At 40.7% G+C, this 24,673-nt stretch overlaps 1 protein-coding gene across 4 annotated transcripts in view; it reads right to left on the minus strand.

Moving 5' to 3' along the window:
- The window catches only part of Grin3a (glutamate receptor ionotropic, NMDA3A), a 184,413-nt gene that overhangs the window by 52,693 nt on the left and 107,047 nt on the right, over nt 1-24,673 (minus strand). For all 4 annotated transcript variants that reach the window (NM_001033351.2, NM_001276355.1, XM_006537913.4 and 1 more), the window contains exon 4: nt 4,944-5,089. In NM_001033351.2, coding sequence (NP_001028523.1) covers nt 4,944-5,089 — 146 coding nt within the window. The remainder of the gene's footprint in view (nt 1-4,943; nt 5,090-24,673) is intronic.

Genomic DNA, 24,673 nt, shown 5'->3' on the forward strand with positions numbered 1-24,673 from the left:
AAGAAGCTGTAGCCTGACAGTTGGCTTTGTGTAGGGGACAGAAACTTGGATACCAAGGCCAGCACAAACTTGGCAGCTGCTGACATTCGTTGGCATCTTGTTGACTTGGAGAGTAGATACCAGGGAAGTAGGCATTCATTTTAGACTGCACAAGTTCATTCCTGTGGGTTTATCTACCAACCTCATTCCTAACAGCAAAATCTAACATCAAAGCCAGATGTAACTCTTCATGGAATAGGAAGGTGCACTGATTTCTATTATATTATCAAAGTAACTTGTATTCAGTGCTGCATTCAGTATCTTACACACATTTAATTATTCATAAGGACTGTGAAACAAATAATGATGGAAATAAGGCTTAGAGAGTTGAAGTATTTTGATTTAGGCTACACACCTGGTTAAGTGTTGGAGACAAGTGTTCTTGTGAATCAGATGTTGATTGTTTCTGTCACATTCACCACTTTGTTATTCAGAAATTCACTATAATTCTGTATTTAGGAATAGGTACTAAGAAGATACTTAGAAAAGATCCAGTCTTTTTGGAGAAAAGGAATTTATGGTCTCTTTAAGTCCATCGTATAACATCCAAAACATCAAAGATAAAGCTTATGTAATAGGTTTTAGTGGTCTGATTTAGTAATCTATCTTCAGGGAATCCTGTTTCTTTGCACTACATAGGTAGTTCAAATAATTTAAGTTAGGTATACTAGACTTGTATTAGTCAATTGACAATGGCACTAGGTTTCCATCAAAAGTCTTTGGTGTCCTTTATGAGAGTCCTGTGTTGTTTTGAAACTGTGTATGGATATGGTCCAGTGGAAAGCTATGTTTATCACAGGCTGGGTAACCCTTACAGAGATGACAGATTTTGAAAGGGAGCCAGCTTGGAGACTTCTTTGATTTTAGTCACCCCAAAGTTTCTTTTTTTTTTTTAAAAGAGAAGTATAGAAGATACATACTTAAGAAGAATTTTCTTCTTTTTTTATTAGAGCATATTAATTATAAAGAATAATGGGTTTCACTGTGAAATTTCTTTCCTTCACCACTTTCTCCCTCCCACCTTTCCTTCCTCCTAACCTCCCTGTTTCCTTTCCTTTCCTTTCTTTTTTTCTGTCTTCCCTTCCTTCCCTTCCTCATCTCTTTCAGGGAGACTTTTTAAAAAAAATTTTTTTTATTAGGTATTTTCTTCATTTACATTTCCAATGCTATCCCCTACCCACCCACTCCCACTTCTTGGCCCCGGCATTCCCTGTACTGAGGCATATAAAGTTTGCCTGACCAATGGGCCTCTCTTCCCACTGATGGCCAACTAGGCCATCTTCTGCTACATATGCAGCTAGAGACACGAGCTTTGGGAGGTACTGGTTAGTTCATATTGTAGTTCCACCTATAGGGTTGCAGATCCCTTTAGCTCCTTGGGTACTTTCTCTAGCTCCTCCATTGGGGGCCCTGTGATCCATCCAATAGCTGACTGTGAGCATTCACTTCTGTGTTTGCTAGGCCCCGGCATATCCTCACAAGAGACAGCTATATCTGGGTTCTTTCAGCAAAATCTTGCTAGTGTGTGTAATGGTGTCAGCATTTGGAGGCTGATTATGGGATGGATCCCTGGGTATGGCACCTTTCATCTCAGCTCCAAACTTTGTCTCTGTAACTCCTTCCATGGGTGTTTTGTTCCCAATTTCAGGCAGACTTTTAACACACATTTTTCTTGCTTCCATCCCAGACATGAGCCATCCTCTCATTCATTTCAATATTTTCATGCATTCATGTAACAGTTTGACCATATTACCCCTCTTGCACTTCCCTGTTTTCTCTCTCCAATCTACTTTTCTTCTTACATAGAATCTCCTTATTAATAACCATATCCTTTCTCTCCCTCTTTCTCACATCCTTTCCTCTTTTTTCTTCCCATTTCATTTTCCCCTTAAATATTTCTCTTTACTACTTTTCCACCATTAGAATTTTCTGAACAGCATTACATGACAACTCCTTTCAATTTAGTGTGGCCTCAGTCATTCTACTTGTAAAAACCAGAGTGAGGCTATGAAGATCTAACTCAGAGAAGTTACTTGTAATCTCAGAGAAAAATATGGTTAGGGTTCATTAACAATTTGAAAGAGAGGGTTAGTCATAGACACAGGTAAAATTTACCACCAGGCAAGAAATTACTAACAGTGCCTGGGACATACAGACATAATAAATGGTTCTCTCTTTGGCATCAGTTGCCACTAAATTGTTTTCCCATTCTTCCAGGAAGTGAGTCACATAATGCAGAATGCATCTATGTTTCCAGGAATATCGTACTTAAGTTACAATAACTTAATTTTGATATGTTTAACATCAACTAAAATGAAAATGTTTCACAGATCCCAAGCAAGAGTAAGTTCCTTTAAGGGATGGAGAGCGTGAATTATTTCCTAGGGGTTGTTGATGAGACACCTTAATGGAATCTGGGTAATAAAATCAAACTCTAGTCTGAAGATGTATCCTTAATCAAAATTCCATTGCCACAGCGACAGAATGCACCTTGAAAGGGCTCCATAGCAACATGCCAATAGCCTATGAATGGGAAAGAAGTGGACTGGTGTGATCTAGCCATAAGTAGTTCTAGGTTGGCAGATCCTCCAGTTTATCCTATTGTAGAAACGTGTCTTACAGAGCATCCATTTAACACTATGTATTAACTACTACAACATTAGTCATGTACTAACATAATGAAATAAATGAGGGTACTATATAGATGACTCTCAGTGTTGTAGGTCAGAGCTCTAGAATTCTGAGGGTGTGTGATAGCATGAGAACTGTAGTTGATTGGAGTGTTGCCTAAGAGCATACACAGTGACTAGGTCAAAAGTGGTGACAGGCCCAGACTGAAATGAGAAGACATTGGTGATAAACTCTGCCTTTATTCCTGTTCTCACGATCAATGGGTCACCTTGGAAGGTTTTTTTTTTTTTTTTTTTTTTTTTTCCGAGGCAGGGTTTCTCTGTGTAGGCCTGGCTGCCCTGGAACTCACTTTGTAGACCAGGCTGGCCTCGAACTCAGAAATCCACCTGCCTCTGACTCCTGAGTGCTGGGATAACCATGGTGAATTTGGGATGGGTTTAGGATTCTATACTCCTGTCTGTGATCCCACACACCAACAGCAAAATGGGTGTTGCTGGACTATCATCAAAGTCTACTCTTCCTTTATGGTTTCTGAACTAGCATGAAGTGAGAATCTTAGTTTTTGTATAGACTCTGCCACCCGTTAGCCATATCACTTTAGGAAATATCCTACTTTTGTGACACTGGGCATCAGACGAAGGCTTTCTAACGTAGAGCCACTGGGAGAAACGAAAGCTCATCATGAAGGATTGCTTCTGGGGACTCAGGAAAGTTTCAACCCATCCTGCCATGCTGCTGTCCCACTTGTCAACCACTGCCAGCTAGCTGAGAGCTGTTACTGTCTGCCTGACTCTCACAGCTGTGCAATTGCCTGGGGAGAGAAACAAAGAGAGTCTGGGAGGCAATGGAGCTCTAAACTATGTCATGGAGGGGCTCTAACGTTTTGATGTTTTTGCCAAACTTGAGTGTTGTTTTGCAGTATTTAAACTTCATAAACAATTTTGTGAAAGTTATGTGCGTACAGCTTCCTGCCTCTCTGAGCTCTAGTTAAAAGTCCATGAAATGGTTAAAGTGGGTTTGTCTCTCAAGGAACATGAAGCCCTTGTGTCCTATGAAATCCTTTCTTTATTTCTCTTTTGAAAAAGTTAAGCTGGCTTCATGTTCACTGAGAAAATTCTAATAGGTTAAGATAGAAAAACTGTTTTCCTGATGTTGAACTAAGGCAGGGCTTAGCAGGTCGTATATAAATTCTTGTTCTAATGCCATCAGGTAGGAGAGAAGAGGACAGGTTCTCCTCTTACAGACATTTAAAACTGTTCATCCTCTTAGGCAGACCAGACCAGCAGACTCATCACTGCACTGCTTGGCATTTGATTCCACTGAATTTCAAGCTCTGATAATCTGTCATGGCAACATGATTGTCTCTGATTGCCTCTCATAAATTCTGATGAGAGGGATTCAGGCACAGGAGTCACTGCCTTCTATCTTATTTCTTTCCTACAGGAAATCTTTGAGATAAATTTCCATTTCCCTATGGCAAAATGAGGCATTCCACAGGATTAGGGATACACTTTGAAGAGAAAGGTTGCTTTGGGACACTTTATTCTTTGGCCACATTTCCTCTGTGTTGAATCATCTCAGCATTGTTGTTTAAGCCAACATTCTCTTCCCTTGACATCTACTCCACTAATAGCCCTACTGGCTCTTTGACCAAATGCATTTCAAACTGTAGACTCTGTAGGTAACTAGCTATCTAGGTCACATAATTTTATACACACCATTCTATATTGTCTTTTGGATCTAACATGGTATGAGTTATTTCTTTATGTGTACATGTTTACATGTCCCCCCTCTATATTGCTCTTTCTCTGCTTCCCTCCCCATGCCCTCTGTCTGTCTGTCTGTCTGTCTGTCTGTCTGTCTTTGTCTCTCTCTCCCCTCTTTGTGTAGGCTAGAAGAAGTTGACACCTGCTGTCTTCCTCAATCTTGCTCTTCCTTATTTTTTGAGATAAAGTCTCTCACTGAGTCTGAAATTCATTGAGTTGGTTAGACTGGCTGGCCAACAAGACCCAGGGATCCTCTTGTCTTTACCTGCACAGCACTGAAAGTGTGTGTTTACCCTTCTTGAGTCTTACCCAGATGCTAGGGACCCAAATCTACCTTCTCAAGCTTGCACAAGCATTTTACTGACTAAGATACTTGCATAGACCCTGGATGTGTTATTTGTGAACATAACAATAGGAATTTTTGTCCATTATATTGAAAAAAAAAAGCAAAGCCCAAACTATTTCTCTTTCATGGGAACTTTTAAGGTCCAAGAGGCTGTCACTTACTTCAGGTACTGCACTCCATCAGGGGTGGCTGGTACATTGTACCTTCTCATGTACTCATGCATCTCTGGGAAGCTCTGCCGTACATAGTCCTCAGCACTGCTTTCCCGGACAGTTCCAAAACGAAAACCTTGAGAAGGATGATGAAGCTACCAGGGAGAAAAAGAAATGGCTCTAATATTCAGTACTCATTTAAAATCTTTGAATTTCCCATTATGATTCACAATTCAACAACTGAGCATATTTCAAACACCTGGAGGCACTAACATTCACACAAAGAGTGCAGACATACAGATATATGCTTTATTGTATTTGTGGGCACAACAGTGGTTGTTCTAGCCTCAGAAGGAAAGAGATGTGAATGACAAACTGAATGTAGAAACAGTTATTTTGTTTCACATTGAAAACCCAGTGAATGTTTTTCTATTTTTTCAAGAATGTTTCTACACTTACATACATGTTTTGTTGTTGTTTGATTGTTTTGTGTGGTTTTTGTTTTTGCTAGGGGGGTAAGGTGGGGAGACACACAGTCCATGATATGCATTTGGAGGTCAGGGGACAGCCTATAGGAATCACGTATTTCCTTCCACTATGTGGGTCTTGGAAATTAAATTCAGTTCATCATGGTTGGTGGCAATTTCCTTTACTTTAGTCATCTTGTTGACTCCCTAGTAGAATTCTCTAGGCACTGTCCAAATTGACATGTAGAATCAGCATCATATTGAGAAGTGCATTTTAAAATATATCTTTGCGATTACAAACCTCAGTAGTTAGAACTGTACAAAGATCAAGTTAAGAGTGCTCTGGAAGGGTAACATACCTGGCCCAATGCTATGAGTACTTTCATTTTATGTTACCATCTTTGTTGTATATCATGTTAAATGTGGTGAACTTATTTTTGGTGTTCTTTTGAATTGTTCCCTTTCCTTTAAGTCATTGCAGTACCCAGTGATGAGTCATGCTGTATGGTTTTTCAAATGGACTACCTCCTTACAAAGGAATAAGGGAGGAAGGGATAGCTAGAATGTCCCAGGTCTCCAGGATGCAAGACCTTACAATGAGGGGGCAGTACACTGAGGGCCCTGTGGAGACATCTGTCACTAAGGAGAGTGAGGATACCACATATGACGTCTTACTAAGTGAAGGTACAGAGACATACTGATATTGGAGTCTAAAACATTCATTTTGTCAAATGGAAGAGCTGGGGTTGCGTCATATCATAGATGTATTCACATATGCTTTGTCCAGCCCCACTTCAGAGATGGTTCTTCTCCACAATTGTTCCAGTAAGGCATTTAACCTTCTGTCTTCTGCTTCACATTGATATATTTTACATCATTGGTATTGATTGACCTGAAGCCCTGGAGCTGAGGCTATGGATGGCACTTATAGACTTTATACACCGCCTGAAATTTCGGCAATGTTTCACATAGGCATGCATTTGCAATTGTCCTGGAAGAAGACAACACAGAGCAGTTTTTTAATGAAAACAATCAGGTTTTAAAGTTGTTTACAGCCCCCAAACTAAGAATTTACAGGATTTAGGAACATTTGGTATATTCGAAGATCAATTAATTTTTACTCATAGTAAAAGTCTAATTAATATCAACAGTTAAATGAGCTGTATGTCATATCCTTATAGAATGTTATACAATGTATGCATTATGCTTGTGAGATTTAATTAAATAGATGCTCTCACAGAAATGGAAAAAAAACGTAAGGTGCTTGACAAAAATCACCTATGTATGCGTTTGATTAAATGCTACCATTTCCCACAAATTTAATTTATTTATTCAGGGCTTACTGAGCCCCTATCATGGGCAACTCTCGAAGTCATACTCTGTAACTTGAATTCTCATCACCTGGCTCTTCATGCTATTTCTACTGTCGAGTATGGTAATATGGTCTATCCTTGTGTTCCATGTAGTTAGCCCACGCACTGAACAAGTTGTTAATAACCTTAGCGAGGCATAAACAGGGAGAATGGCTAATACTGAATGCTTATGTTGTACCAAACATGGAACAGAACTCTTTACACCCCTTATCCTGTTTAGTGCTCACCAGGGCTTTTGGGCAAGAGCACTATACCTTTTTTTTTTTTTTTTTTTTTTAAATGACTGCTGTGCTGAAGCTCAGTGAAGGGAAGTAACCAGTATAAAATCACTCAGAGAGACCAGACAGAAATGGGCTAGAACCCAATCTGTCTGATTTCAAGGCTGGTGCTGTTATTTGCCACATTATCCTGCCTTTCAGCTCCCCTGACTGTGGGGATGAAACATTCATTAGTAGCAACTCATGAGTCCCTATCTTCTTTTTCTCCCTCTGTGTTCATGTCCATGGATGTGTGTGCATGTGTGCATGCAGGCTAGAGCTCAACACTCAGTGTCTTCCTTAATCACTCTCCATCTTCTCTTTTAACACAGTGTCTCATTGTTCCTGTAGCTCATTGATTGGTTGAGTTTGGATGTTCAGCAAGCCCTTCCAATCCTCCTGTTTTTGCATCCCAGGCTGGGATTACCCATGCGTGTCACTCTTTCTGAGTTTTGCTTGGAAGATCTAAATCTAGGACCTTGTTGTTAGGAAGCAATACTATCTCAGCTCCTTGGCAGCCTTTTCTTACTGTTCTCCTGAGTGTTCAACCCCAGGCCAAGCCTCACATTAGCAATTGCTGCTCTGCAGCTTGAGCAAAGGTTTATCAGTCTTTCCCCTGTGCAACACCTGCTCATCTCTTGAGGCCTGGATCAAGATTCTCTGTGTGAAGCTTTTGGTCTTATCTCATTTCACTCTCCTATGCAGAGAGATAAGAAGAAAAATAACAATGATCTACATGTTTACCTGTGCAAAACCGACGTCTTATACATACAAAACACTTGGCCTAGGCCTTTGCTTGATCCCATTTTCTCATGCTGATGCATTTTCTCCACTGACCCTCCCAGGAAACCTTTGAATTCAACATTCCTATTATCCTCCTATCAGAGAGAAAGAAACTGAAGGGCAGAAAATTTGTCATCTGCCCAGAGTCACAGGGCCTGCAACTACTGGTCCTGGTGTCTGACCCCAGAGAGTCTAGTGAAAGCATTTAGGTTCAGATCCCTGTGGAATCCCATTTTTCACACATGCCATATGATTCTCTAGCTCAGGTCAGCGCAAAATTTACTACTTATGCAGCAGGTGGTGAGCCAAGGGCTTAAAACACTTATAATAACACCATACGACAAGGTAAATGTTATTTCCTTTGTTTCTCAGACTGAGATGAAGATAATGTGCACATTCTCATTATTAGTAACTGACAAGATTTCTCCCTTTAGCTTGCACATTTGATTTAATTTTTTCATGTATCAAGTTATGTATCATGACACTGGCACCTGCAAAACTTCTGCAGTTTCTAGTTAAGTTAGTTCATTTGATCACCACTCTCTAGTTTGTCTTCTTTCACCAATTTATCCACATTTCTACTTTCCCTTTGGTCTGTACTCTGTAACTTACTGCTTATTCTATAATCTCATTTTATAGTTAACAGCACTATTCATTATAATACTATGGGGCCCACAAACTCCCCTTCTATATGTGTCATACATAGCACACACTACAGTTCTGATTCTAAAGTTAATGATATAATTACTTGATTAACATCTAGAATGTCTGCCTTTCCTCAGAACTAGAAACCTATGTAAATCAGACCCATGCTTATTTTAATTAATCTTTGCCTTCTGCAATTGTTTCCCTCACATAGTTTCTCAATACAAAGGTCTCATGGTTGGCCAGTAAGATGGATCAGCAGATAAATGCAGGCTGATCAAGCTGGATTCCTGAGTTTAGTTTCTGGAACCCATGTAAAGGTAGAAGAAGCAATCCAGCTTCACAAATCTGTCTTCTGACCGCTACATGCATATGTAGTGCTCTTGTGCATGCTTGTACGCATGTGCACACCTATGTGTACATGTGCACACACAGTGGTACACATATGGCCACATACACATGCATCATACACAACTACACATATAGCCATAAATAAAACTCAAAATCTACATATGACTCAAGAAAACATTTTTAAGTGTATAGATTTCTCATTGTAGCACTTTTTTGAACTTAGAGAGAGGTGAGAGCTCTGTCTTCCTACTTCATAAAATGGTGCTCACAGTCCAGCTTACTACTCAGCCTTTCCCAGTGAGTCCTGTCTTTAATGTAAAAGAGCTACAGGATCATTAACTATTAGACTTTTGCCTTATATATGAAGAGAATCATTTCTGGGCATGTGTTTCACCACACTTCACTGCAGTGATATCTTCATGGGTCATTGACTGCCTGTAGGCAACTATGCCTCTCTGGGCCTCCATTTCTCTCTTGACTGCTTCAGAGCACCATTTGTGCCTAGGAATTATGAACTCTGAGCCAGCAGATCCAGGCTTGGCTTTGGTGTTTTTCCTTTCTCTGCTAGCTACTGCTGTTTCTCACTAACACTTACATTGGCTTCATGTGAATCTGAGAAAGCAGTCGATTTGAGGTTTTGAGAATGGAAAATTACATTCAAGCATTAACAAACAACCAGGCTATAGGATAGAAAGTGTGGTATTAGCCAGTCTAACTTAGATGTGTTTCATAAACACATTCACTTCTCCAGTCCAAGTAGCCATGATTTGTTCCCTTCCAACCCATTCATGGTCAGCATAGAACTCAAATATTGTCACGCTACTCTCCCCTTAATGCTCATCAATGGTTCCCCATGCTTTTGGAGTAAAGTCCGGTGCCTATGTGGCCACCAAGTTGGTGCATAGGTTTGATCCTGTCTCATTTTCAGACTTTTCTTCACAGGCAGGCACTAGATGCTTCAGTAGTTTCTCCAAATTATTCATTTTTCTTTCACTTCTCTTTTTGACTCAAAACCATCCACTTCTTGCTTTATAATAGCTTCTGCATATAGTCCTCACTTCCTAGGAAGACCTCTCCTTATTCTCATGCCTTCTTTGTCTAGATAACTCCTGCATGTCACATATACAAGAAAACCTTCCTTGACTCCTCCCCCATTTCACCTAAAGGTAAAGAAGTACTGATAATAGTTGAAACCATTTGTTACAAATGTTGGCAACATACACATGCCCATGAGAACAGGACCCATGCCTTTCCTATTCATTTGGTATGAGTCTTCAACACATGTCAACTGCTGTCGTCATCATCGTCATCATCATGTGAAAACCCACTGCTCAGTACAGAGGGAATGTTTGGAATGTCTGGGGATAGCTGAAACATCATAATCAACATGAAATTCTCTCAGGTTTAGTGCATTACAAATTTTGTGCTTTTTCCTCATGCTTCTTTATAAACCTGTTTTTTTTTTTTTAATTGTTACCTTGATGCTTTCAAAACAAGGCATTCTATATTTTCTGTGTGATATTCTAATGGGAAATTACAGTGGTTTTCTCTGTAGTAGCAGAATAATAGAACCATAAATGAGGTCTAAGAAGTGATTGATGCATCCCAGTGGATCAGCATAGTCCTCCCGTGTATAATTCACACAGGCAGAAATATGAGAAAGCTTGAGTCAGGGAGAATAAAAAGGTTTGCAAAGAGCTACACAGAATTCCAGCTACCTCCAGGAAGGCCCAGAGAGAGGGCCATTACTTTTAAGTTTCCACTAAATACTCTACCCGCTCACCCAATTCTGTTTATATTATACCAACATCTTCAGGCTTCGGGGAAATAACCTAAGGTTAAACTATCTCTTTGTGTGTGAGTTGTTCAGTGTTAATGGAATACTAAACTCTATCTGTAGCACCTAGAGAACAACCAGACAGACAGTTCTCAGAACGGAGAGAAATGTCTCAAAACAAATGCACGCAGGATCAGGAAAGAGCTTCCATGTCCAAGGTAGGTTCAATACTACAATACTTCAGGTTTAAAGGAGGGTACAACACTACAATACTTCAGATTTAAAGCAATGTCAGTGAAGTCTCCTCTACAGTTCACATCTGCACCTGCCTGAGATCAGAACTTAAGATTATAAAAGTGAGGTAGCACTGGGCTTGGTACAGTGCCTTTCAACTTGGGTAGATAGGCCATTTTTAAAATTTCCCTCAATGAGCAATGTATACTAGAGATTTCTAGTTGTTCCCATTGACATTGTTTTATATGTGTAAACCCTATGGATTCTGCCATATTGAATTGTCTCAGGGTTCAGGGAAGGTTTTGTATGATCTATTCTTCTTATCTAACAATGTACAAAATTCATTTTAGAGATTGTATTAACTGTGGTTTCTTAATAATGAAGATTTTTACTCAATTCATTATGTTTAGGATAGAACCTGTGATTTTTCGTAGTCTAGACTGGGAGGAACAAGACTTTAGTTCCAACATCACCACTAAATGTGCTGAATCTGCTTGAATGTCTTCAGCGACCACAATGTCACTCCCAGTTGGTGGATGTCCTAGATGTGAAGTGTGACTTTTTCCCCACCAGCCAGTTATTCCATTTATATATAAAATGATAGCAATAAAACAATGTAATATTTACTATGTACAAGACCATCTATGTGTAACAAGATTACTATTTTCATCATTCATTATTGCATCTGAGTGGATGAGATGCAGGCAGGGTAAACATAGTATTTAAGACCTGCAAAAGGGGATAAGGCAGGATTTGACTATAGCTCTCACTTGGAGCTCAGACTTGTCCTTATGTGGGCTTTCACACCTTTGGCATTTTGGCTTTCACACCTGTTGCATTCCTTAGTATGGCATCATATTTAATTTATGAGTGTTAGCTTAGGTTCATCTGACAATTTGAGTTATTGCATCAGATCCAGGAATAGACTACAGGTCAGCAAACTATGGCCCAGGGGCCACATCTGGTCTACCACCTGTTTTCATAAATCATCCAATTAAAATGTTTTATTAGATCACAGCAGATACATGTCTGTATTTATAGATGTGTATTACTGCTCAAGTTTTTGTGTAAAGTTAAACTCATAATTACTTGTGCTACAATTTTAAAATCACCTTTTAAAGTGGTTTTGGTTACACATTTCAGATAAAGGATGGCTCTCTTCTAAACAGGACACTGATGATAATTACACAGGCACATGAATATACCAAGACTGTCACAGACAAACAAGGATGAATATTTATCCCAGCTACTATTACACATGCTTTAAATTAGGAAATAGAAAAACAAAGTAAAAAGTATTGTTTCCTGGCTCTTTCTATCATTCTCCTAAGACAAGTGCAAGTATTTCTTATTCCCCAATTCCTTTTTTATGTATTATTTTCTTCTCAAAAGCTGCTTTCTCCATTTAGAGGTAATCAGTTAATCTCTCTCCCTTCACTGCCAGTCCAAAATCCCTATATTGGGTCAACTAAACTCTAGTCAACAATGTTCCCTGGCATGATATCATATTTATTTTATATGAGTGTTAGCCTAGGTTCTTTTGACAATTTGAGGCATTGCATCAGCTAAGAATAGATCACAGTTCAGCAAGCTATGGCGAGGGGCCACATCTGGTCTACCACCTATTTCCATAAGTCATCCAATAAAAACATTTTATTGAATCACAGCCAAGCCCATTCATTTATAGACACCTATTGCTGCTTTTGCTTTCTGACATTAAAGTTGAGAAGGTGTGAAATAGACCATCTGATCACAAAGCCTGAGATATTTACTATCTGCCTCACTGGATAGAGACAATATGAAGTCTGATCAGCTCTTCCACACTCATATTTCCAATTTTCTTCTAGTCTGCTCCCAAATCTCAGTGGCCACTCAGGGAGAACGACAGTTAGGAAGAACCACAGCTGCAGGGCAGTGAGCAGAGGTATGACAAAGTTCCATGTACTGTTGATGTAGGTAGGCTTTTGTGTGATGGAACCATACGCTCATCTGGGTATTGATCTTCCAGGTCCAGGCTCCCATGCCTACAGTCCTTCCTTTCTTCCTATGGCTAGTTATAATACATTCACAATAGAAGTTGAAGCAGTAGCACAAGACAATTTGTATCCTATCCTATCCTATAGGCATGTGCGTTGGGGACAGCCATCACAAGCCTGAGTTTAATGGGATGAGGCCAGTGACACATCTACACCTGTGCACTCATTATTTGTTCATTTGATCTTTCTTTCAACACTCCTCTATTCCTTCTGACTGTACGTATTCCATCTCATCAGTGCTGGAGTTATTTCTTATTTCCACTATTTTAATAATGATGATAGCTAGTGCTTATTGGATATTATATTGCTTATTTCAGCAAGCAGCCAAGATTTTAAATCACCTTGTTTAACCTCCCCCCTTTTTAAGTTTGATTTTTTAATTAGTTATTCTCTTCATTTACATTTCCAATGCTATCCCAAAAGTCCTCTATCCTCCCCCGCCCCCTCGACTCTGCTACCCATCCACTCCTACTTCTTGGCCCTGGTGTTCCCCTGTACTGAGGCATATAAACACTCATGGAAGGAGTTACAGAGACAAAGTTTGGAGCTGAGACGAAAGGATGGACCATCTAGAGACTGCCATACCCAGGGATCCATCCCATAATCAGCTTCCAAACGCTGACACCATTGCATACACTAGCAAGATTTTGCTGAAAGGATCCAGATATAGCTGTCTCATGTGAGACTATGCTGGGGCCTAGCAAACACAGAAGTGGATGCTCACAGTCAGCTATTGGATGGATCACAGGGCCCCCAGTGGAGGAGCTAGAGAAAGTACCCAAGGAGCTAAAGGGATCTGCAATCCTATAGGTGGAACAACAATATGAACTAACCAGCACCCCCGGAGCTCGTGTCTCTAGCTGCATATGTATCAGAGAGGCCCATTGGTCTTAATCCCCTTTTTAACACATGCAATGACACATACAGTCATCACCCCCAATTTAAAAAGGGAGAAACTGAAGCAAGCCATGATTAAGCAGCTTGCCCAAGGCCACACATCCAGAAAACATCAGATCAAGGAAATGAACCCAGGAACTGGAGAGCTTTCACTATTGATCTCTAGTTCCTTTATCTCTGGCACAGCACATACTGTTGCTAGTATATTATTCCCTATTTTTTTCTAGGACACAGATTCTTTTAGGGAGATTTCTTTGAAAAGCTAGAGATAAGGCACCCGTTCCACAAATCTGATGATCAATTTTATCCAAATGACTAGTGGCAGCTTACAACAATAGGACAATGTACGGATACCCTTTGGGTCTTTAAGTAGGATGTTTATCACAGACAGGAGCAACATTTGGAGTGTGTTGCTTACAAAAGGCAACTGTACATATTATTCATTCATGAGACACAAGAAGTATTATGGTTCCAGCATTCTGCTCTTAAAAGCTAGATGGATTGTCTAACTTCTCTATGACATTCATCCTGGCCCTCTGAGGTTCAAAGACATGTATTCAACATCCAGCAATCTTGGCAGGAAGTGTAGAACTGAACACATCTCTCTTCTTCCTTACAAACAAAATTTTCCATTCCTGCATTACATGACTGCACACACATTTCTATTGCTGTACTGGTTGCCTTAGCATTTGTTTATTTTTCTAATTTTATTTGCTTTGCATACAGGTGAAAGCTAGAAATGAATTAAAAGGGAGATATTAAAGTCAAGAGACTGTAATAATTTGATGTCCAGGCTAATGGGAAGATGAGTAGCTGGCATGTTAGAGACCATTTAATCCATTCACTTATTTTTATTGATGACAACACGTGTCTTTTATGTATTTAGCACTCTTCCTGTGTCAAGTATTCTGATAATGCCTCAATGTGGATTATGTAATTTAAAGCACATGACAGCAACAATAAATCAAAACACCTGCTATCGTCATCAGGATTATCGTGGCAGACTGAGTTTAAACACACACGCCAATAGAAAGTCAGTCAGTAAGCCTAGGCTTTACACGTCATCTGATTCCAGATGCTCTGTGTCTATAAGTACTACATTACTTCTTCATCTAATCACACTTAGGCCCATAATGAGAGAAGTGAATGACTTCCTTCATGACACACAAATAATGCCGACAAGCTTAGGAAAAAAAAAATTCCAACTCTAATCCCAGTATCATCTGTTACTTTCTCATGTTAATATGGCTGATAAAATAATTGTTCTTTATAATATCTAGTGTTCAACCACATGCCCTCATCTGCTGTTTATGAGAGTATAAATTTCTGGTCTTTATTCCATCCTCTAAGGAATAATTTCCTGATTTAAAATTGCTGTACAACATCTACAGAATACCACAGTGGGACCCATTTACTGAGCCTCTGGAAGTCTCAGTGTCTTTCTGTTTCATTAATAGCAATACGAGAGTGAGGCCCATTGCCATGGTCTCCGAGTTACATATCTGCCTTTAGACACCACACAGAGAAGTCAGAGTGCTATAGGGTTTCTGCAGAGCAGTCATTGCTACTCTGCTACAGCACTTCTGTGCTTTTCTTTATTTCCTGCTCTTCTTTCATGCAAGTCATTCGGCTCTGCTTGTTCTCTGTCCCTGGCTCTAAAGCCTTCTTTTTCTGCTTATCTGACACAGCTTATCCTTTTCAATCCAATGAGCCTCTCCCAATTGTCTTATTGAAAAATCTCCCCCCAAACCCACTTAAAACTGACATATAGAGCAATGGAACAGAATAAAGAGCCTAGAAATAAATCCATGGATTACAGCCAACCAGTTCTCAACAAAGGTGCCAGGAGCACACAATAGGGAAAAGGATAATCTTTAAATAGTGTTGGGATGAATGGACAAATGTATGCAGAAGACTGAAATTAGATCACTATCATATTGCACACAAAATTACCTCTAAATGCAGGAATACTTAAAATATAACACTTCAAACTATGAAACAACTACAAGAAAACACAGAGGCTATGCCTTGTAACACTCACTCAGTTACTTATTTTTTGGGGGGATTTTTAAATTTCTTTTTAAAAATTTACATATATGAGTGTTTACCTTATGTCTGTGCATGACATGTGTGCATTACTCACAGATGCCAGAAGTGGGTGTTGGATCCCCTAGGAGTCGGAGTTATAGATGATTGTGAGTCACCATGTGGATGTTGGAAATTCTGTCCTGCAATTGGTTCCAGGCCTTCTTTATTGACACAATCAAGAACTAATTAGGGAATCACTACCTCCCCCTACACCCAGCATAAACTCTAACAACAATTTACAAACATTTGTCCTTATATCCACAGATAAGTATAGTATTTGTATTTCATCAAGGAACTTCTCTTTGCAAAAGACAGAGACTAATACAGAAAACCACAACCAATCAAACTGCTGAACCCAGTCCCAATGGCTACATCTACAAAACACTCCTGCATCTAAAGCTCAGACAATACTGTGGAAGAGGATGTGGGGGTTGTAAGAAAGAGAAGAGTAGGGTCTTTACTGTTAGATCATATCTCCTAATATCAGAGGCTCCATCCTTTAACGTCTTATCAACATGGCTGCCCAAATGTGAGTGAGAAGACACCAACAAACATGCCAAACTACTGGGGGTAGGGGAAGCCTACAGTCCTCAAATCCACATACAAAACTAAGGTCAACTGAGTAAAGCTGGGAGCAGGAGAAGGAGCAGGGGTGGGGGCAGGGGTGGGGGCGGAAGTGGGAGCAGGAGCAGAAGCAACAGTGGCCCTCCCCAGGGAAGTACACACCAATTGTTTGTCCAGTGCTAAACATTAAGTCCTGAAAACATACATATAAGTAACCTTACATGGACTCAACAGGTTATATTTGGGACTTATATACATATATATAAATACATATATACATGCAGTAAAAATTGATGAATAAAGAGGCCATGAACTTAAAGGAGAAAAAGAAATGACATATAGGAGGATTTTGAGGGAGGAAAGCAAGAGATAAACATTGTCACTAAATTACAATCTCAAAAATCAATAAAAATATTAATTAAAAAAGGTGTAGGCAAAAGCAAACAAACCAGACATGGGATTATATTAAACTATATACAGGGAGCGAAAAACCATCAGTAGGAGGAGATGAGTTACAGAAAGGGAGGAAATGTTTGTAACTATACATCTCATAAGAGGTTGATTTATAGAATATAGGAGGAACTAACAAAATAATCAGAAAATCAATATTGTTAAAATGATCAAAAAGACTGGAATAGACATTTATCAAAAGAGACTTACAAATGGCCAAGAGGCACATGAAACATGCTCAATATCATTAATGATTAGGGGAGTGTAAGTCAAAAATCACAGAGATGGATCTGGGGCACAAGTCCCTTCCGCTCGACTCGAGACTCGAGCCCCGGGCTACCTTGCCAGCAGAGTCTTGCCCAACACCCGCAAGGGCCCACACAGGACTCCCCACGGGACCCTAAGACCTCTGGTGAGTGGACCACAGTGCCTGCCCCAATCCAATCGCGCGGAACTTGAGACTGCGGTACATAGGGAAGCAGGCTACCCGGGCCTGATCTGGGGCACAAGTCCCTTCCGCTCGACTCGTGACTCGAGCCCCGGGCTACCTTGCCAGCAGAGTCTTGCCCAACACCCGCAAGGGTCCACACAGGACTCCCCACGGGACCCTAAGACCTCTGGTGAGTGGATCACAGTGCCTGCCCCAATCCAATCGCGCGGAACTCGAGACTGCGGTACATAGGGAAGCAGGCTACCCGGGCCTGATCTGGGGCACAAGTCCCTTCCGCTCGACTCGAGACTCGAGCCCCGGGCTACCTTGCCAGCAGAGTCTTGCCCAACACCCGCAAGGGTCCACACGGGACTCCCCACGGGACCCTAAGACCTCTGGTGAGTGGACCACAGTGCCTGCCCCAATCCAATCGCGCGGAACTTGAGACTGAGGTACATAGGGAAGCAGGCTACCCGGGCCTGATCTGGGGCACAAGTCCCTTCCGCTCGACTCGAGACTCGAGCCCCGGGCTACCTTGCCAGCAGAGTCTTGCCCAACACCCGCAAGGGTCCACACGGGACTCCCCACGGGACCCTAAGACCTCTGGTGAGTGGATCACAGTGCCTGCCCCAATCCAATCGCGCGGAACTTGAGACTGAGGTACATAGGGAAGCAGGCTACCCGGGCCTGATCTGGGGCACAAGTCCCTTCCGCTCGACTTGAGACTCGAGCCCCGGGCTACCTTGACAGCAGAGTCTTGCCCAACACCCGCAAGGGCCCACACGGGACTCCCCACGGGACCCTAAGACCTCTGGAGAGTGGAACACAGCGCCTACCCCAATCCAATCGCGTGGAACTTGAGACTGCGGTACATAGGGAAGCAGGCTACCCAGGCTTGATCTGGGGCACAAACCCCTTCCACTCCACTCGAGCCCCGGCTACCTTGCCAGCTGAGTCGCCTGACACCCGCAAGGGCCCACAAAGGATTCCACACGTGATCCTAAGACCTCTAGTGAGTGGAACACAACTTCTGCCAGGAGTCTGGTTCGAACACCAGATATCTGGGTACCTGCCTTGCAAGAAGAGAGCTTGCCTGCAGAGAATACTCTGCCCACTGAAACTAAGGAGAGTGCTACCCTCCAGGTCTGCTCATAGAGGCTAACAGAGTCACCTGAAGAACAAGCTCTTAACAGTGACAACTAAAACAGCTAGCTTCAGAGATTACCAGATGGCGAAAGGCAAACGTAAGAATCCTACTAACAGAAATCAAGACCACTCACCATCATCAGAACGCAGCACTCCCACCCCACCTAGTCCTGGGCACCCCAACACAACCGAAAATCTAGACCCAGATTTAAAAACATTTCTCATGATGATGATAGAGGACATCAAGAAGGACTTTCATAAGTCACTTAAAGATTTACAGGAGAGCACTGCTAAAGAGTTACAGGCTCTTAAAGAAAAGCAGGAAAACACAGCCAAACAGGTGATGGAAATGAACAAAACCATACTAGAACTAAAAGGGGAAGTAGACACAATAAAGAAAACCCAAAGCGAGGCAACGCTGGAGATAGAAACCCTAGGAAAGAGATCTGGAACCATAGATGCGAGCATCAGCAACAGAATACAAGAAATGGAAGAGAGAATCTCAGGTGCAGAAGATTCCATAGAGAACATCGACACAACAGTCAAAGAAAATACAAAATGCAAAAGGATCCTAACTCAAAACATCCAGGTAATCCAGGACACAATGAGAAGACCAAACCTACGGATAATAGGAATTGATGAGAATGAAGATTTTCAACTTAAAGGGCCAGCTAATATCTTCAACAAAATAATAGAAGAAAACTTCCCAAACATAAAAAAAGAGATGCCCATGATCATACAAGAAGCATACAGAACTCCAAATAGACTGGACCAGAAAAGAAATTCCTCCCGACACATAATAATCAGAACAACAAATGCACTAAATAAAGATAGAATATTAAAAGCAGTAAGGGAGAAAGGTCAAGTAACATATAAAGGAAGGCCTATCAGAATTACACCAGACTTTTCACCAGAGACTATGAAAGCCAGAAGAGCCTGGACAGATGTTATACAGACACTAAGAGAACACAAATGCCAGCCCAGGCTACTATACCCGGCCAAACTCTCAATTACCATAGATGGAGAAACCAAAGTATTCCACGACAAAACCAAGTTCACACAATATCTTTCCACGAATCCAGCCCTTCAAAGGATAATAACAGAAAAGAAGCAATACAAGGACGGAAATCACGCCCTAGAACAACCAAGAAAGTAATCATTCAACAAACCAAAAAGAAGACAGCCACAAGAACAGAATGCCAACTCTAACAACAAAAATAAAAGGGAGCAACAATTACTTTTCCTTAATATCTCTTAATATCAATGGACTCAATTCCCCAATAAAAAGACATAGACTAACAGACTGGCTACACAAACAGGACCCAACATTCTGCTGCTTACAGGAAACCCATCTCAGGGAAAAAGACAGACACTACCTCAGAGTGAAAGGCTGGAAAACAATTTTCCAAGCAAATGGACTGAAGAAACAAGCTGGAGTAGCCATTTTAATATCGGATAAAATCGACTTCCAACCCAAAGTTATCAAAAAAGACAAGGAGGGACACTTCATACTCATCAAAGGTAAAATCCTCCAAGAGGAACTCTCAATTCTGAATATCTATGCTCCAAATACAAGAGCAGCCACATTCACTAAAGAAACTTTAGTAAAGCTCAAAGCACACATTGCACCTCACACAATAATAGTGGGAGACTTCAACACACCACTTTCACCAATGGACAGATCATGGAAACAGAAACTAAACAGGGACACAGTGAAACTAACAGAAGTTATGAAACAAATGGACCTGACAGATATCTACAGAACATTTTATCCTAAAACAAAAGGATATACCTTCTTCTCAGCACCTCACGGGACCTTCTCCAAAATTGACCATATAATTGGTCACAAAACAGGCCTCAATAGATACAAAAATATTGAAATTGTCCCATGTATCCTATCAGACCACCATGGCCTAAGACTGATCTTCAATAACAACATAAATAATGGAAAGCCAACATTCACGTGGAAACTGAATAACACTCTTCTCAATGATACCTTGGTCAAGGAAGGAATAAAGAAAGAAATTAAAGACTTTTTAGAGTTTAATGAAAATGAAGCCACAACGTACCCAAACCTATGGGACACAATGAAAGCATTTCTAAGAGGGAAACTCATAGCGCTGAGGGCCTCCAAGAAGAAACGGGAGACAGCACATACTAGCAGCTTGACAACACATCTAAAAGCCCTAGAAAAAAAGGAAGCAAATTCACCCAAGAGGAGTAGACGGCAGGAAATAATCAAACTCAGGGGTGAAATCAACCAAGTGGAAACAAGAAGAACTATTCAAAGAATTAACCAAACGAGGAGTTGGTTCTTTGAGAAAATCAACAAGATAGATAAACCCTTAGCTAGACTCACTAAAGGGCACAGGGACAAAATCCTAATTAACAAAATCAGAAATGAAAAGGGAGACATAACAACAGATCCTGAAGAAATCCAAAACACCATCAGATCCTTCTACAAAAGGCTATACTCAACAAAACTGGAAAACCTGGACGAAATGGACAAATTTCTGGACAGATACCAGGTACCAAAGTTGAATCAGGATCAAGTTGACCATCTAAACAGTCCCATATCACCTAAAGAAATAGAAGCAGTTATTAATAGTCTCCCAACCAAAAAAAGCCCAGGACCAGATGGGTTTAGTGCAGAGTTCTATCAGACCTTCAAAGAAGATCTAATTCCAATTCTGCACAAACTATTTCACAAAATAGAAGTAGAAGGTACTCTACCCAACTCATTTTATGAAGCCACTATTACTCTGATACCTAAACCACAGAAAGATCCAACAAAGATAGAGAACTTCAGACCAATTTCTCTTATGAATATCGATGCAAAAATCCTCAATAAAATTCTCGCTAACCGAATCCAAGAACACATTAAAGCAATCATCCATCCTGACCAAGTAGGTTTTATTCCAGGGATGCAGGGATGGTTTAATATACGAAAATCCATCAATGTAATCCATTATATAAACAAACTCAAAGACAAAAACCACATGATCATCTCGTTAGATGCAGAAAAAGCATTTGACAAGATCCAACACCCATTCATGATAAAAGTTTTGGAAAGATCAGGAATTCAAGGCCCATACCTAAACATGATAAAAGCAATCTACAGCAAACCAGTAGCCAACATCAAAGTAAATGGAGAGAAGCTGGAAGCAATCCCACTAAAATCAGGGACTAGACAAGGCTGCCCACTTTCTCCCTACCTTTTCAACATAGTACTTGAAGTATTAGCCAGAGCAATTCGACAACAAAAGGAGATCAAGGGGATACAAATTGGAAAAGAGGAAGTCAAAATATCACTTTTTGCAGATGATATGATAGTATATATAAGTGACCCTAAAAATTCTACCAGAGAACTCCTAAACCTGATAAACAGCTTCGGTGAAGTAGCTGGATATAAAATAAACTCAAACAAGTCAATGGCCTTTCTCTATACAAAGAATAAACAGGCTGAGAAAGAAATTAGGGAAACAACACCCTTCTCAATAGTCACAAATAATATAAAATATCTTGGCGTGACTCTAACTAAGGAGGTGAAAGATCTGTATGATAAAAACTTCAAATCTCTGAAGAAAGAAATTAAAGAAGATCTCAGAAGATGGAAAGATTTCCCATGCTCATGGATTGGCAGGATCAACATTGTAAAAATGGCTATCTTGCCAAAAGCAATCTACAGATTCAATGCAATCCCCATCAAAATTCCAACTCAATTCTTCAACGAATTGGAAGGAGCAATTTGCAAATTTGTCTGGAATAACAAAAAACCTAGGATAGCAAAAAGTCTTCTCAAGGATAAAAGAACTTCTGGCGGAATCACCATGCCAGACCTAAAGCTTTACTACAGAGCAATTGTGATAAAAACTGCATGGTACTGGTATAGAGACAGACAAGTAGACCAATGGAATAGAATTGAAGATCCAGAAATGAACCCACACACCTATGGTCACTTGATCTTCGACAAGGGAGCTAAAACCATCCAGTGGAAGAAAGACAGCATTTTCAACAATTGGTGCTGGCACAACTGGTTGTTATCGTGTAGAAGAATGCGAATCGATCCATACTTATCTCCTTGTACTAAGGTCAAATCTAAGTGGATCAAGGAACTTCACATAAAACCAGAGACACTGAAACTTATAGAGGAGAAAGTGGGGAAAAGCCTTGAAGATATGGGCACAGGGGAAAAATTCCTGAACAGAACAGCAATGGCTTGTGCTGTAAGATCGAGAATCGACAAATGGGACCTAATGAAACTCCAAAGTTTCTGCAAGGCAAAAGACACCGTCAATAAGACAAAAAGACCACCAACAGATTGGGAAAGGATCTTTACCTATCCTAAATCAGATAGGGGACTAATATCCAACATATATAAAGAACTCAAGAAGGTGGACTTCAGAAAATCAAATAACCCCATTAAAAAATGGGGCTCAGAACTGAACAAAGAATTCTCACCTGAGGAATACCGAATGGCAGAGAAGCACTTGAAAAAATGTTCAACATCCTTAATCATCAGGGAAATGCAAATCAAAACAACCCTGAGATTCCACCTCACACCAGTCAGAATGGCTAAGATCAAAAATTCAGGTGACAGCAGATGCTGGCGAGGATGTGGAGAAAGAGGAACACTCCTCCATTGTTGGTGGGAGTGCAGGCTTGTACAACCACTCTGGAAATCAGTCTGGCGGTTCCTCAGAAAACTGGACATAGTACTACCGGAGGATCCAGCAATACCTCTCCTGGGCATATATCCAGAAGATGCCCCAACAGGTAAGAAGGACACATGCTCCACTATGTTCATAGCAGCCTTATTTATAATAGCCAGAAGCTGGAAAGAACCTAGATGCCCCTCAACAGAGGAATGGATACAGAAAATGTGGTACATCTACACAATGGAGTACTACTCAGCTATTAAAAAGAATGAATTTATGAAATTCCTAGCCAAATGGATGGACCTGGAGGGCATCATCCTGAGTGAGGTAACACATTCACAAAGAAACTCACACAATATGTATTCACTGATAAGTGGATATTAGCCCCAAACCTAGGATACCCAAGATATAAGATATAATTTGCTAAACACATGAAACTCAAGGAGAATGAAGACTGAAGTGTGGACACTATGCCCCTCCTTAGATTTGGGAACAAAACACCCATGGAAGGAGTTACAGAGACGGAGTTTGGAGCTGAGATGAAAGGATGGACCATGTAGAGACTGCCATAGCCAGGGATCCACCCCATAATCAGCATCCAAACGCTGACACCATTGCATACACTAGCAAGATTTTATTGAAAGGACGCAGATGTAGCTGTCTCTTGTGAGACTATGCCGGGGCCCAGCAAACACAGAAGTGGATGCTCACAGTCAGCTAATGGATGGATCATAGGGCTCCCAATGGAGGAGCTAGAGAAAGTAGCCAAGGAGCTAAAGGGATCTGCAACCCTATAGGTGGAACAACATTATGAGCTAACCAGTACCCCGGAGCTCTTGACTCTAGCTGCATATATATCAAAAGATGGCCTAGTCGGCCATCACTGGAAAGAGAGGCCCATTGGACTTGCAAACTTTATATGCCCCAGTACAGGGGAATTCCAGGGCCAAAAAGGGGGAGTGGGTGGGCAGGGGAGTGGGGGTGGGTGGATATGGGGGACTTTTGGTATAGCATTGGAAATGTAAATGAGTTAAATACCTAATAAAAAATGGAAAAAAAAAACAAAAAAAAAAAAAACAAAAAAAAAATCACAGAGATGTGATTTCGCCCCAGTTAGCATGACTGTTATCTCAAAGGCCAAGATTAACAAGTGCTGGGGTGAACGGAGTGAAAGAGAGCCCCTTTACACTTTGACAGAGTACAAATTAATATGTTTAATATGGAAAGCAGTATGCAGGTGCCTCAAAAATGAAAAACAAAGCTATCACATAGTACCACTATCAAGTATACACCCAAAGAAAATGAAGCCAGCATCTGCTACCTATGTGCCATGGATAGATCAATGGATAAGAAAGTGTAACACAAGTACATGTGTACACATGCACACACGCAGCCCCCACGTTGAGGAATACTATCAGTCACAAAAGGTGAAATCTTTGTTCTTTGTAACAATGTGGAAATCTAGTGAACATACTTTTTTTTTTTTTTTCTTTTTTCTTTTTTTTACCATGTTGTTTTGGCTGGCTTGGAATCCACTCTATAAACCAGGCTGGCCTCAAATTCAGAGAAATCAGCTTCCATCT

This window comes from Mus musculus, chromosome 4 (genome assembly GCF_000001635.26).
Source record: "Mus musculus strain C57BL/6J chromosome 4, GRCm38.p6 C57BL/6J".
NCBI lineage: Eukaryota > Metazoa > Chordata > Mammalia > Rodentia > Muridae > Mus > Mus musculus.